Genomic DNA, 16,502 nt, shown 5'->3' with positions numbered 1-16,502 from the left:
GAAGGTAAGGAGCAGTGTTTTCTTTGGTAGAGAACAATACTTTTGTTCTCTGGGACAGATCCAGAATTCAGTGGCAAAATTTCGGACCTCATCGGGCCGGTATCAACATCTGATCCCTCAGGAGATACTGGAAAGTGTTGGTGATAAAAGTGACATGAGGAATAAACGTGCTGCCAGCATAACCCGACTCGGGACATTACTGTTGTATGCTTTACATGTTGTACATATTTCCGTTAATGTGACTTAATGAAAAGTTTTGGGATCAACAGATCCTGGTGGTGCAGTCCCATCAGTCCCAGCTCTCCTTTGTATTTCATGATGTTTGACAAATGTTACTGTCCTGTTATGCTATAACTACAATGCAGAACTTTGAAAGGTATCGACCAGTGAAGATTTTTTCTTGACATTGTGTGCATGATAGCATACCGTAGCTTCTCCATGTTTTCAATCACAAACCTGCTAACATGTCTGCCCTCCTGATCTTGTTTCAACCTCATGTCTAACTACATGTTATTGAGACTTTTAGGTTACATTTTTTCAAGTTTGCATTTCCCTCAGTGTCTCTGTTTGCATCTTTGTCTGTCTTTACAGAAACATGAAACCAGCAATGGAGTCAGACATTGGACCTCTGAGGAGGATGACGATGGTTCTCCAACAACAACAAACCAAGATGAACCACTCAGTTGCGAGCAATGTGGCACGACTTTTATCACAGCAATAAAGCTAAGGATTCACCAACGTATTCACACTGTGGAGAAACCGTTCAGATGTGATCTGTGTGCAAAGACTTTTAGTAACAAGGATAACTTAAGAAGACACCAACTCATCCACAGTGGAATAAGACCATTCAGCTGTGATCAGTGTAGGAAGAGTTTTACTTGGCTGCATCAATTAAAATCCCATTATCTCGTTCACAGTGGAGTTAAACCATTCAGTTGTGATCAGTGTGAGAAGAGTTTTACTTGCAAGAGTACATTAACAATACATAAGCTCATTCACAGTGAAGTTCGACCATTCAGCTGTGATCAGTGTGGGAAGACTTTTAAACGGGAGCATCATTTAAAAGACCATGAACTCCTTCACAATGGAGTTAAACCATTCAGCTGTGATCAGTGTGGGAAGACTTTTGCTCAGGTGAGCAACCTAAGATCCCATGAACTCATTCACAGTGGAGTAAAACCATTTAGCTGTGATCAGTGTGGGAAGACTTTTATTTGCAGGAGTAGGTTAACAAAACATCAACTCATTCACAGTGAAGGTCGACCATTCACTTGTGATCAATGTGGGAAGACTTTCACACGTGAGCAACATTTAAAAGACCATCAACTCATTCACAGTGGAATTAAACCATTCAACTGTGATCAATGTGGGAAAACTTTTGCTCAGATGAGCAACCTAAAAACCCATCAACTCATTCACAGTGGAGTAAAACCATTTTGCTGTGATCAGTGTGGGAAGACTTTTACACAAATGGGCACCCTAAGAACCCACCAACTCATTCACAGTGGAGTGAAACCGTTCAACTGTGATCAGTGTGTGAAAACCTTTACCGAAAACAAACAGTTATTGATCCGTCAATGCCCCCACTCTGGCAGAAAGCTTTACCACTGTGACCGCTGTGAAAAAACCTTTTCGAGCCAGCAGAGCCTAAAATCTCACCAACGCCTCCACACTGGAAATGATGTGTACGCATGTGATCACTGTGGCAAACCATTTTTACGGTACGCGTATTTAAAAGCTCATGAAGTGAGCCACACTGGGGTGAAACCGTTCCACTGTGACCAGTGTGGGAAAGGCTTCAACTACATTGCCACCTTGAAAGCTCACCAACGTGACCACGCTGGAGACAGACCATACAGGTGTGATGAGTGTAACAAGACTTTTACAACTTCAGGTAATCTGAAACAACACCAAAAGATCCACGCCAGAAAGAGGTATGTAAAAAATGGTCTCATTCACAGTATACACACAATTCTGTATTAGAAATTGTGGATATTGTTGTGAAGTTTAATGTCAAACTGTTTTGAACCACTGTGGTCAGTCGAATAATGTTCACACATTGTCATCTGTTGTTCAGTATAACTTGTACTAGTTTTGTCACAGAAATCTGGTCCAACTTAATCCGTGGATGTTGGTAAGATTAGGATTTCTGATGTGATCAGCACAAGCTTGGTCTCACACAGAAAAATGAAAAGACATCACATCAGTGTTAAATATTCTGCTGGGATGTTGATGTTTATTCAATATAAACCGAGCTTAACTTCTCAGTTGCTGGCTGGCCTCATGTCATTGTGTCTCATAAGTCTCTGTCATGGTACTCCTTTACTACCTAAGATTCCACAAAGCTCTGTCTTTCCAACACAGAAAAGTCTTCAGGATCTGGAAAGTAACCCTAACCCTTGTGGTGCAACAAAGTACTACAACCCAATTACAATAACTGATGTGTGTTTTATCGAGGTATACGATAACAGCAGATGCTAAATATTTGTTGCCCTACCTTGGGTCGTGAGTCAGCAGTACTTTTTTGGGACATCACCAGTTTAAACTTCTGCAGCCCTTCTCTTTCTATATGAATGTTAATGTTCCTCAGAGCTCAGACAACTGAATGTTCAATCAAAACAGGAAGTGTCTCCAGATATTGACAGTGGTGCTCTCTTTTTCAGACAAGGCATCCATTCTTCAATGTTGCAGGAAACCTTGACTTTGTCTGTGTTTGTGTGTTTGTTTTCCAAGCAGAGCGGCACAGATGGACGAAGCTCTCAGACTTGTTAGCACTCTGCCAATGGTGAACAATGCTGTTGTGACCAGTCTGGATGAACCTACAACCGACAAGGAACCCTGCAACGACACCAGCGTTTGCACACTGGACACAAACTAAACCCCTGCCAAGAAGATTTCTCCGTGCCGGGTTCAGTTAAAGTTCATGAAGTCTCCCATAAACTTAAAGTCCTTGAGATCAGGCTTCATAGAATTCACATTTAATTTCTTGTATAGTGTCTTTGTTAAGGTTGCACTTGATCAATCATCTTTAAATCATCTCTCTATTTCGGTTTTCTGATGAGGTTTCCTTAGTTACTCTTACTAAATTAAAACAAAGGATAAGCAAGTACAGTGCCTTTAACGAGTATTCGGCACCTGCTATTATTGCTTTTAAACGTGATTCATGGTCATTGTAATTTCTCTCTTTTCAAAAAGAATTTGGAAACTCTGACCTCAGAATTCTGTTTTGGTCCGTAGGGTTAACAGCTCAGATAAATATGGTGGAGCAAGACCATTAAGAGCTTTTGAAACAAATAAAGTTTAAAAACAATTCTCGACTGGACTGGAAACCAGTGGAGAGTGTAAAGGACAAAGGTGATGTGCTCACATCTCGGAGTGTTTGTTAAAAGACCTGCTGCTGCATTTTTCAAGAGTTGTAGGTGGCTGATGGAAGAGTGGGAGATCCATCCATTTTCTTCCACTTATCTGGGGTTGGGTCGTGGAAGCAGCAGACTAAACACGTCTTTCCAGACATCCCTCTCCCCAGCAACGCTTTCTAGCTCATTCTGGGGGATCCCAAGGCGTTCCCAGGCCAGACAAGATATTTAATCCCTCCAGCGATTTCTGGGTCTACCCCAGAGTCTCCTCCCAGGCGGACGTGTTCACACAACCTCCAAAGGAAGTCTCCCTGTAGGCATCCGAATCAGACGGCCGAACCATCTCAGCTGGCTCCTTTCGACGTGAAGGAGCAGTAGTTCTACTCTGAGCTCCCTCCGGATGTCTGAGCTTCTCACCCTATCTCTAAGGCTGAGCCCAGACACCCTGCGGAGAAAGCTCATTTCGGTTGTTTGTATCTGCAATCTTGTTCTTTTGGTCACTACCCAGAGCTCATGACCAAAGGTAAGGGCTGAAAGTGTGGGATGCCAATATAAAGTTGCATTAGTCCAGTCTTGAGCTGATAAAAGCATGAATAGCTTTTTCGAGATCGGTATGATTAAGAAAAAGCTTGACTTTGGTTACAAGACAGAGATGAAAGAAACTTGCTCTGACTACTGGGTCAATCTTAAATTTCATGTCTTTGTCAAATATTACCCCAAGATTAGACCATTGGTCTGAAAGTCATTGTGCATTGATTGTTTCTCAGTGATTGTAGTATAAAGACTCCTGGATCAGGAAGGTTCAGTCACTGGTGGATCAGTACTCCTAGATATAAATACACCATGGAGACTAAAGAACACTCCAAGAAACTCTGTGAAAATATTACTGGCAGACATTCAGGATGATACAAGAAAAAAATTTCACTAAATATTTCTTGGAGTCCAGTTAAATCCATCATTGAGAAATGGAAAGAATATGGAACATAAGTAAATCTGACTAGAGCAGGACGTCCTCAAAAACTGAGAGACTGAGTAAGAAAGAAACAAGTGAAGGAGGACACCAAGACACCTATGACTCCTCTGAAGGGGTTCCAGCTTCAGCAGCTGAGATGTTAGAGACTGTTCATCCAACAACTGTTGTCTGTTTTTCACCAGTCAAAGCTTTATGGAGACAAAGAGAAAGACTCTGATGGAAAAATTCTGAAGTCTAGACTAGGGTTCACCAGAAGACATGTCGAGACTCTGAAATCAACGGAAGAAGGTTCTTTGGTTTGAATTTCTGTTTATACTTTGGTGCTGCTGTGAACAGACTGAAAATCCTGGTTTGATCTTCATCACCATGAACTTATTTTGTTTTCTAAAAAAAAATGGAAGTTGTAGTTTTTGTGCTGTTAGGTTTTATCTTGTTTTCCATGATTGATCCTTAAGTTTTACTTCACTTCTGGTCTTTCATTTGAATCCACCTCCACTGGTTCTTTTTCATCATAAACTTTAGATATTATAACTGGTATCTGTAAAGTTTTATCTAAATATATCAAATTCTTTCCTCAACATTTGGCTTAAAACAACTGTCCTTTCAGCAGTTTTTTTTTTTTTTTTGCACATTAAGGTTGTTTGAACAACAACAACATCTCAGGAACTATTAAAGACAAACACCTGGAATAATTTCTGCTATTTCTTATGACATTTATTCAGAATCTTCAATCCAGTTAAACTTGTCATATCTGCTCTGTCACTTATGAACAAAAATAGTTATTTTTTTAATTTTAATATAAGTATTCCACGTGTTTCTTTTGTATTATTGTGACATGAAGCTACATGTGGTTCAGACAATATTTCTGACTTCTGCATGATCAATTTTTTTTTGTTAATATGAGCTCAAAGATGGAAGTTTTCATGACGGCCTCAATTTTTTTCATTCTTGAACTCAACCAAGTGGAACCATATTCTCTGGTTCTTTGTTGTTCTTGTCCAATAATGTAGAATCTAAATCAATTATGTGATGAGAACTAAGAGTAAAAGTTTCAGTTTTTTTTCTTTAATAGTTCCTGAGATATTGTTGTTCAAACAGCCTCAAATTTGAATGAATGACAAAACCTGCAGACACTCGTTTTCCTGGTATTTATTAAATTTATTGAATTATTTTAAACACAGAAACGTCTCAATACATCAGTGTGTTTTAATTTTAGAAACATTAATACTTCATTATATCGTAGATTTCAGACCAGTCAGAGATGATGGAGCAGAAATTATCTGTTGGAGTCCAGTTTGTTGTTGTGCAGCGATCGTTTCTGCGCATGTGCGACTCATTCCGAGCGAGCCCATTGGTTCACAGAGACGTCGACTGCTGATGACGCACTAAACCCTCTCCGGTCGTACCGGAGCCGTTAGTTTCATCTCTGGGAACGGTTTTGTGTTGAACTCGGTAAAGAGTGGAACATGTGTCCACCGACAGAAACAGCTTAAAGTCTGTGAGGTTGAGTTTGAGCAGCAGCGACGTGGATTTGTGCCGGAAACGGGTGAAGACGGACTGCGAGCTGCTGCTGAGCCGCTTCCAGCAAACACAGTCCGTCCGCTTCGAGGTCTTCTCCGGCATCTGGAGGGACATGAAGTTCTCTCACATCTTCTGGTGGGTTCACACTCACAACCTTTCTACATTTTCAGCCACAGCTTCGTGAACTCTTTCCAAGCAATGGACGGTTTGGTGTTTTTCTTTGTGTGTGAACTGAGGTCAGTTCAATGAAAACTAAAGTCTTTCAGCTAACAGACTGCTCAACTTAATTTACATGAAAGCCTCCTTGATATTTCATCTAAAATGATCATTTTGTCAGTGAACTGAGGTGGTGCTCCTAAACTAACTGGTTCTTCACAGCTAACCTGCTCCAGAGGAGGTTGTGTTCAGAGTTTAGATTTTAGTCGGCTGTCAGAAGCGTCTCCTTTTCCTTCATTCTCCTCCTGATGATTCTCTCTGAGGGATCCAGATTCTCAACTGAGATTTTATCTTCCAACCTGTTGAGCTGTACGTTAGTAATCCCACTGAATGAAGCCGTGGACTTACAGAGTCACACACTGTCTCAGTTGTGTTGCCATGGGAACCGACATACATTCATTTTGTGATTGAGAGAAACCATCAATATGTTTTTCTCTTTGTTCCTGATTTGCTGCCCAGTCTGTTTCCACTGCTGGTACTGCAGTTGGTAGAACACAGATTAGAACATGGAATATTGTGTTGGTATTTATCTGAGAGAATATTCAGTCAGTAACTTTAATTCCACTTTTCTACCAGCATTCCTGTCTTGAATCAGCTGCAGTAGCATCTTTATATTCTCTTTTTCCATGCCTGTTTTCTGTCTGTGTTCCTCATTTTATCAGTTTTAGTTCATTTGTATCAGTTTTAGGTTAAAATGAATGTCACTCACATTCAGTCATTGAGTTGAAATGTGTCCTCTGTGTTGGCTGATGAACATCTAGGACACTTTGACACTTGTGTATAGACTGGTATCCTAATGAAGATGTGTTTGATGTGACAGGTGATTGGCAGGAGGAGGAGAGTCTGACGGAGGAACAGAGGAACGTTGTCAGCCATTTGGTGTGAGCTCAACAACAGAGGAAACATGGATTCTTCACAAGAAGTGAGAAACATATCACTAATATTATTATAATTAATTTATTATTTAAAATGTCTATAGTTGCTCCAGTTGGTTAGATGAGCCGACCAAAGCCAGGTGACGTTGGATGGAGGGATGTAGCTCTGCAGAAGCAGCTCTGCTGAGGATATATAGGGCGGCGTAGCTCGGTGGGTAGAGTGGCCATCTCGCAACCAGAGGGAAACCCATGCAGTAAAGGATCATGAGCTGGAATCGAACCTGCGTCTCTGACACAGTTCTGTTTACGAATCACCTTCTTAACCAGTTGAGCTATCTGGACATCTTGTTCCAATTTGTTGGACAACATACTAACCTATGATGTTTTTGTCATATTTTGGACCACATACTAAAACATACTAAAAAATTCAGTAATCCAGGATCCTTTCCGGATTGCCACCAAAATTAAATCAGCTCTTCCTCTTATCACAGTCTACATCCCCTCAAAATTTCATGTGAATCTGCCCAGGCGTTTTTGAGTTATCTTGCTAAAAGACAGACAGACAAATGCCGGGTGTCACATAACCTCCTTGGCGGAGGTAATAATGATTAAATCGAGGGTTGTGGAAAAATTGTCTTCCTTTGTCGTCATGTGAGTTCAGAGTTTGTACCAGTGTCCTGATGAAAATTTTGACCCCTACTTCCTGCTCAGAGTGTGTATTGGGGCTGTTTGGCTCCTTGTAGGCCCTAATACCGATTGTTTTATTGCTCTTGTGTGGAGGTCTGTTTTTGGGGAGTCCTTTAAAATCTGCTCTCTTGGTCTCCTCCTGCTGATTCGATGCTTTACACCATCCCGCCAGATCTGAAAGGTGCCTTGGTGTCTCGGCTCCACTGATCACAGAGAGCTTCATTGCCAACCTGTGGCTGTGAATCTAAAAGCTACAAGAAAGTAGAGCTGGGCGATATATCGAATTAATTCGATTAATTCAATTTTATTTTTTCAATCGATGTGTAAAAAATTAAATATCAACATCGAGTTTAATGTTAATGTCCCTCCGCTATTTTTACCCGACGCGTGTAATACACACAGTCGCCATACCAGGAACACTGGCGCTGTAGCACAGTCTACAGTCAACATTCTCTTACAATTGAGCAATAGACAAAGAACACACAAACAGGTACGACAGGGATACACATGAGAGATGGAGATGGAGAAAGGAGAAGAAAATGAGGACAATATTGTGCAAAAAAAAAAAGGTACCGTGACTTCAGTAGTATGGACTTGGTTTGGATATGCGAGGTCGGACATGGAACATACCAAGGTGTTGTGCAGAGTTAGTAAAAAGATGGTGAAAATGAAGGGAAGTAGCACAACAAATCTCTTTTAGCACCTCAAGCAGAAGCACCCGGCAGAGTGGGAGCAATGTGTCAGGTATCGCCTTACATGCACCGAGGTCACCTCCAAGAGCTAAGCTCCAAAAAACAGTAAAGTTTAGCTGTAGTGTTTTCAAGAGCTATGCCGTACGACAAGTCAGGACCTTTATTTATTTCAATGCAGTACCCATGCAAGTGCTCTTGTTAAAATTATCTCAGTAATAACTATATTTCCTATACAGTTAAATGCTGACGTTTTGGCGTTCAATAAAAGATCCTATTTTTGAATAATGTTTAATTGTCTTTCTTTACACAGAAAAAATTGATTAAAATTGTTTATCGGATTTCAAGCCAAAAAAATCGAGATTTAATTTTTTGGCTATATCGCTGAGCCCGACAAGAAAGGGATCAACGAAATCTGCCCTTGGTCTGTTTCACCGTTATTAACTCATTGGTTGCCAGCCGTTTTCAGAGCAAAGAGCCCCCTACTGCCAGAGTTTTTAAGAATTTTGACAGATTTTTCAAGATCTACAGAATATCAAGTTTTAAGACTACATAAACATTGAAACTACCGAAAGAAAGTGTAGATTCTCTTCTTTCATCAGGAAAAAAAATTTGTTTCTAGCATTTTCGGTTCTAAAGTTATCGGCAGCAGAAGATAGGGTAGTTTCAGCAAAAACACCTGTTTTTGACCAAAAAACAGAGATAACGAGCTATTTCTGCATAGAGGCACATCAATCACTTTGATGCCAATATTTTTTGGTTTAGTGACATCCCACACAACTGAACAGTTGTTTACTTATATGAAACAACAAAAACAACTCGGAAAAAGCATTTTGAGGTCAACTTTTTAACCTTTTGTTAGCTAAATCATTTATTTACAAACAAACAACACAAGTCAACATTTTGGTTCAGAACAATACATCTTACAAAATATAAACAAAATATTTTTAGGTGTGTTTGTGTGTGTGTATGTGTGCTCGCTCTAAACTCATCTGACTCGGCTTCGTCAGATGAGCTCAAGAGAGCAGTGCTGGCGAAACCGAAAACTAGCGCGGCTTTGATCGCCAGTGGCTGTTGGCAACGGCACTTTTTGCTGTCGCCCCACCATGGTCACTGTCTTTGTCATTCTTTTGGCCCACCGCAACACTCTCACGTTCCAAAACTCCAGGATTTTCACCGACAAGCTCCGAGAGACTATCCTGCAGCCCCCCCAGTCAAAAGACATGATTGACGTCTATAGATGTCATTGGCAGCGAACGTTCGGATTTCAGTTGACGTCTATAGACGTCAATGACAGCGAATGAGTTAATGGCTGGTGGATCCTACGCATGTTTGGGTAGCAGAGTCCTTGTTACAAGCCATGCTGCCGTTCTAGAACCAAAGAGAGAGGGGTGTTGGTTTCCTCAGTGCAAATTCAAACTCCTTTCTTCTGAATGTTGAACTCTGCCTTCCATCATGTTTATTGTATTCATGGAAAGGATGTGAATCTGTGGTGAGGAGTGTGTCTGGCTTGGGAACCTCAGAGCTGCATCTTTGCTTGCTGCAGACAATGTGGTTTTGTTGGCCTCTTTAGAATGCGAGCTTTAGCACACACTGGAGGATAAGCAGCCGAGCATGAAGCAGCCAGGACGAAAGTCACCACCTGTGAACCTGGGGCCATGGTGAAATGCTTCCTCTGGATTGGGGTCAGTTTCCTTCTCAAGTGAAGGAGTTTAAGGATCTCAAGCTCTTGTTCACGAACAATGGGGAAAATAATGCATGAGACGGAAAGGTGGAGCAGTAATGCAGACATTGTATGGGACTATTCACGTGACAAGAAGCTGACAAGGATGGCAACACTGGCAATTTACTTGCCCATCTTTGTCCCAACGTTTACTTGTGGACAGGGCCTTGTGATAGTGTTCAAAAGAATGATATCACAGATATAAGGAGCCGAAATGAGTTTCCCATCACAGGGGACTGAGTTTAGCCTTAACCCTTTAAGCTTCAGTCAATTCCAGCCGTTTTCAGTACAAAAAATCGCTAATATTCTATTTTTAAATAAAAAAAATGACGAAAAATACAGGGAATATTGGACGCACATCGCGAAGTGCATTTCCTTGAAAACGACCGATTCGGGGATTTTATACCGACTTCAGGACATGTTTTGGACAAAATAGTTTACTGGCTTGTGTTGTCTGGATGTAAAAGGTTGGATTATGGCCGTTTTTTGTGGAATCTTTTTTTCTGTGTGTAATAATGAACCCGGAAATGTGAGTCGCGCTGTGTGCGTTGAAGCCGTGTATAGAGAACGGATGGATGAATATTCGTTTTTGTCGGACAAATGTGTTTTTCTCACCCGCTGTGGTAATCGCATCTGAAAGTGGTTTATACCGGCGGATTCATGAGAATCTAAGCTTTCCATCGGCGTATAGTGTTTGTATAATCGGGTTTGCAGCCGACGGACATTCTTGAAATTCCTATGCAAATTAGTAGGTGTACCGCCGGCGGTACACCTACGACGCACTGAAGCGTAAAGGGTTAAACATGGTGTGAGGAGCTTGGATATCCGGCAGGAGCTGAGCATGATGGTGATGCAACATTGCAAATGGGGCCATATTGATGGGCATCTGATCAGGATTCCTTCTGGGAACATTTTTTCAAAGGGTTTTCTAGGCACATCGTCATTGCGTGAAAGCCCTGGGGCAGAACCAAAATTAACAAGCAGAATTCCATATCTTATGTAGATACTGGAAAGTTTTGGTGGTGAAAGAGACATATGGAATGACCTTGCTGCCAACACAACCCGACTCTGGACATTGGTGTTGTATGCTTTACATGCTGTACATTGATCCAATAATGTAACTTAATGAAAGGTCTGGGGATCAACCGATCCTGATGGGACGTTCCTATCAGTTCCAGCTCTATCTCTCATTTCATGGTCATGGACAAATATTACCACCCAGTACTCTAAAACTAAAATGCAAAAAGTTGAAAGCTATCGACCAGTGAAAATTTTTTGTTGACATCGTGAGTGTGTTGCCATGTTGTCACATTTCTATCTTTCCAATCACAGAGCTGCTAACATGTCTGCAGATTCCTGATCTTGTTTCAACCTCAGGTCCAACTACATGTAATTGAGACTTTTATGTTACATTTGTTTGGGATTCCATTTCACTCACCACCTCTGCTTGTATCTTTGTTGCTACAGAAACGTGAAAATAGCAATGGAGTCAGATGTATGACATCTGAGGAGGACGACGGTTTCCCAACAGCAACAGAGAGAGATGAAGCACGAAGCTGTGAGCAATGTGGCAAGACTTTTACTCGAGTGCATCATTTAAAAATCCATCGACTCACCCACACTGGAGTGAAACCGTTCAGCTGTGATCAGTGTGGGAAGACTTTTACTTCCAAGAGTACTCTAAAAACACACCATCTGATTCACAGTGGAGTTAGACCATTCAGCTGTGATCAGTGTGGGAAGACTTTTACTTCCAAGAGTACTCTAAAAACACACCATCTGATTCACAGTGGAGTTAGACCATTCAGCTGTGATCAGTGTGGGAAGGCGTTTTTTCAGAGGAATGCCCTAAAAATCCATTAACTCATTCACCGTGGAATTAAACCATTCAGGTGTGATCACTGTGCGAAAACTTTTACTCAGGTGCAACATTTAAAAATCCATCAATTCACCCACACTGGAGTTAAACCGTTCAGTTGTGATCAGTGTGAGAAGACTTTTATTTACAAGAGGAAGTTAACAGCACATCAAGTCACCCACAGTGGGGTTAAACCGTTCAGTTGTAATCTGTGTGGGAAGACTTTTACTTACAAGAGTACTTTAAAAACACACCAACTCATTCACAGTGGAGTTAGGCCATTCAGTTGTGATCACTGTGAGAAGACTTTTACTCAGGTGGGCACTCTGAGAAGCCATCAACTCATTCACAGTGGAGTTAGGCCATTCAGGTGTGATCACTGTGAGAAGACTTTTACTCAGGTGGGCACTCTGAGAAGCCATCAACTTATTCACAGTGGAGTTAGACCATTCAGTTGCGATCAGTGTGGAAAAACTTTTAATGACAAGCATACATTAACAAGACATCAACTTGTCCATAACGAAGGTGAACCATTCAGCTGTGATCAGTGTGTGAAAACCTTTACTCAACATGAACAATTAATGATCCATCAATGCCCCCACTCTGGTAGAAAGCTGTACCAGTGTGACTCCTGTGAAAAAACGTTCAAACACCAAAAGAGCCTAAAATCTCACCAACGCATCCACACTGGACATGATGTTTACACATGTGATCACTGTGGTGAACTATTTGTACAGTACTTACAATTAAAAGCCCATGAAGTTACCCACACCGGAGTGAAACCATTCCACTGTGACCAGTGCGGGAAAGGCTTTAGCTACATTTGTAGTCTCAAAACTCACCAACGTCTCCACACTGGGGAGAGACCATACAGATGTGACGAGTGTAAGAAGACTTTTAAGACTTCGGGTGCACTGAAAAGACACCAACAGATCCACACCGGGAAGAGAACATTCAATCAACGTCACAGTGAGGTATGTGAAGTTTAGTCTGAGCAACAGTGTACACACAATTCTGCATTGGATATTGGTGTGAAATTTTCTGTCAAACTTTTTTGAACAACTGTAGTCAGTCGAATTCTGTTAACACATTATCGGCTGTCCTTCAATCTAACTTCTACTCATTTTGGCACAGAAATCTGGTTCAGGTTAATCTGGGGATGTAGGTAAGATTGGGAATTCTGACGTGATCAGCATCAGCACAAATTTGTTCTCAACACATAAAAGTGAAAAGACCTCACATTAATGTTACATATTCTGCTAGGATGTTGAATGTTTCTCCAATATAAACCCAGCTAAACTCATTTGCTTGCTGGTGTCATGTCAGTGAGACTCATATAAATCTCTGTCATGGTACTCCTTTGCTAGCGAAGCTTCCACAATACTTTGTATTTTCCAACACAGAACAATCTTGAAGATCTGTTAACAAGCTCCACCTTGTGGTGCAACTATTTACTGCAGCTCATGTACAATAGCTGATGTGTGTTATCGAGGGATATGATGTCAGCAGATGCTAAATATTTAGTAACTAACCTTGGATCGTGAGCCAACAGTACTTTATTTGGACATCCCAAATTGAAACCCCTGCAGCCCTTCTCTTTCTATATGAGTGATAATCTTCCTGGAAGCTCAGACAACCAAATGTTAATTTACGAAAGGTCAAAGTGTCTTCAGATGTCGCGAGTGGTGCTCTCTATTTAAGACAATACATCAATTCTTCAATGCTGCAAGAAACGTTAACTTTGTCTGTGTTTGTGTGTTTGTTTTCCAAGCAGAGCGGCACAGATGGACAAAACTCTGACTTGTCAGCACTGTGCCAATGGTGAACAGTGCTGTTGTGACCAGTCTGGATGAACATCCAACCAACAAGGAACCCTACAACCACACCAGCGTTGGACACACTGGACACAAACTGAATCACTGCCAAGAAAATGTCCCCATGCCGGGGTCAGTAAAAGTTCATGAAGTCTCCCACAAAGTTAAAGTCCTTGAGACCAGGCTCCACAGAGTTCAGGTCTAATCTCATTTTTTGTGTCTTTTAATGTTACACTTGATTAGTGATGCTTTAATCATCTCACTATTTATGTTTCTTAATTTTTTTACAAAGTAAAAATCAAGGATCAGCAAGTACAGTGTCAATAAAGAGTAGTCACCCCCTTCGAAGTACTTCCCTTGTTATTGCTTTTGAAGAGAAAATAAGGAGTGACCAAGGAAGAAACAAGTGAAGGAGGCCACCAAGACACCTATGACTCCTCTGAAGGAGTTCCAAGCTTCAGCAGCTGAGATGTTAGAGACTGTTCATCCAACAACTGTTGTCTGTTCTTCACCAGTCAAAGCTTTATGGAGACAAAGAGAAAGACTGTTGGAAAAAGTTCACGTTAAATCAGGACTAAAGTTCACCAGAAGACACGTGGAGACTCTGAAATCAACTGAAGAAGGTTCTTTGGTTTGACTTTCTTTTTATACTTTTGTGTGCTGCTGTGGTGAGCAGACTGAAAATCCTGGTTTGAGCTTCATCACCATGAACTTGCATTCTGTTTATAAAAATTTAATTTGTTGCTTATGTGCTGTTAAGTTTTGTCTTGTTCGATTGTTTTAAATGCTTCATCATTAAATTTTACTTCTAGTGTTTCATTTAAATCCACCTCCACTGGTTCTTTCTCATCATAAATTTTGGATACTTTAACTGGTATCTGTAAAGTTTAAGCTCATTTTATCAAATGCTTTTCTCAACTTTTAAGGTTAAACAACTGTCCTTTGGTCCACTCTGGTGTTACTTTTTTTGCACATTTAATTTTGAGGCTGTTTGAACAACAACATCTCAGGAACTATTGAAGATAAACACTTTTTCTGCTATTTCTTATCATGAAATAAATTCAGAATCTGAATGATTGTACAACTTGTCATATCTGATTTGTCAGTTATGAACAAAGATAACTTTCATTTTAATATTTAAAGAATTCTGTTTCTTTTGTATTATTCTCATATGAAACTACATGTGGTTTACACAATATCTCTAGTTGTTTTCTGCATTATCAATTTTTATGTTAGTATTGATAGATTTCTTGTCATTTTTCAAGTGATGTTTACAAAAATATACAGGCTGAAGCAAAATGCAGTTTCTCACAAGAACTTGATAGTGCAACCAGTGTCATTAAACCCCTTAAAATGCACATTTAAAAGAGCAATAAATAAAACACATTGACTCTAGTTTACAGAAAGTAAAACCGTTCATATATAAGGAGCAGCAGTCCTCTCAGAGAGAGGGTTGAATGTGGATGTTTGTTGGGATGGGAGGGGTCACAGTCTGCTGAGAATCTCACAGCGATGTGGCTATGTGTGTGGATAAGAAGGGTTTACAGTCCATTTGACAGTCTTAGAGCTTGTGCAAAGAAGCTGTTCCGCATCCTGCTAGTCCTGCAGCTGATGCTCCTGTACCTCTTCCCAGACAGTAGAAGGCAGAACAGGCCCTGAGAGGAATGTTGGGGTTTTTAATGATAGAGGCTGCTATGCTGATGCAGTGCTGTTGGCAGATCTCCTCCAGAAATGGAAGAGGAGCACCAATTGTTTTGCTGGCAGTTTTTACAGTCCTGTTGAGCTGTCGATTGTCCTGGGACCTGCAACTGCCATGAAACTGTCGCTCGTAAACACACTTCACTTACACAGAGTTTACATTCATACCATTATAAGCATCCAATTGTATTGAACTGCTACTAAGAGAAGCTGCTGCAAGTGTAAATTGTGCCGCCATGTCTGTTTGAGCTCAGTGAACTCATTATTTTCATTCTTGAATTCACCAAAGTGGAACAATAATCTTTAATTCTTTGTTTTTCTTGTCAGGAATGTAGATTCTGAATCAATGATGTGATGAGAAATAAGAGTGAAAGTTTCAGTTTTTTGTCTTTAATAGTTCCTGAGATATTGTTGTTCAAACAGCCTCAAATTTGAATGAATGGAAAAACCTGCAGACACTCGGTTTTCTGGTATTTATTAAATGTATTGAATTATTTTAAACAGAAACGTCTCAACACATCAGTGTGTTTTTATTTTAGAAATATTTGTATGAATATTAATATTTCATTGTATCGTAGATTGCAGGGCAGACATCCGAGCTGGAAGCAGGTGGGCCAGAGATGGGAAATGGCACCACACTGCTCCAAATCCATCCGCTTGAGCGAAGGAGAGCCCTTGAGGCGAAATATCCCGGGAGATCAGAGATGATGGAGCAGAAATTCTCTGTTGTTGTGTGGTGATCGTTTCTGCGCATGTGCGTATCATTTCGAGAGAGCCCATTGGTTTCCGGAGACGTCGGCGGCTGATGACGCACTAAATCCTCGACGGTTGTACCGGAGCCATTAGTTTCATCTCCGGGAGCGGTTTTGTGTTGAACCCGGTGCAGAGTGGAACGCATGTCCGCCGACAGAAGCAGCTTAAAGTCTCTGAGGTTGAGTTTGAGCAGCAGCGACGTGGATTTGTGCCGGAAACAGGTGAAGACGGACTGCGAGCTGCTGCTGAGCCGCTTCCAGCAAACACAGTCCCTCCGCTTCAAGGTCTTCTCCGGCATCTGGAGGGACATGAACTTGTCACACATCGTCTGGTAGGTTC

The 16,502-nt window shown here is 41.0% G+C and overlaps 1 protein-coding gene across 23 annotated transcripts in view; it reads left to right on the top strand.

Annotated features, from left to right (window-relative positions):
- LOC110971092 (zinc finger protein OZF-like) overlaps positions 1–16,502 on the top strand; it is a 117,758-nt gene that overhangs the window by 10,973 nt on the left and 90,283 nt on the right. For 5 of the 23 annotated variants that reach the window (XR_007942368.1, XR_007942372.1, XR_007942365.1 and 2 more), the window contains exons 3-7: positions 592–1,934; positions 2,734–5,985; positions 6,887–6,988; positions 11,508–12,872; positions 15,989–16,494. The exons of 2 other annotated variants lie outside the window; for them this stretch is intronic. Coding sequence is in view for 1 of the 21 variants with exons in the window: in XM_051949354.1 (XP_051805314.1) it covers positions 592–1,934; positions 13,673–13,751 (1,422 nt within the window). In the remaining 20 variants the exon portion in view is untranslated. Of the gene's footprint in view, positions 1–591; positions 1,935–2,733; positions 5,986–6,886; positions 6,989–11,507; positions 12,873–13,669; positions 14,538–15,988; positions 16,495–16,502 lie in introns of those variants that run through there. 16 more of the 23 variants (XM_051948726.1, XM_051948682.1, XM_051949443.1 and 13 more) reach the window with 12 other exon arrangements.

The sequence above is a fragment of the Acanthochromis polyacanthus genome, chromosome 1 (assembly GCF_021347895.1).
Source record: "Acanthochromis polyacanthus isolate Apoly-LR-REF ecotype Palm Island chromosome 1, KAUST_Apoly_ChrSc, whole genome shotgun sequence".
NCBI lineage: Eukaryota > Metazoa > Chordata > Actinopteri > Pomacentridae > Acanthochromis > Acanthochromis polyacanthus.
Note: the sequence above shows the minus strand (reverse complement) of the source record. Positions and strands in the feature narration are given on the sequence as shown.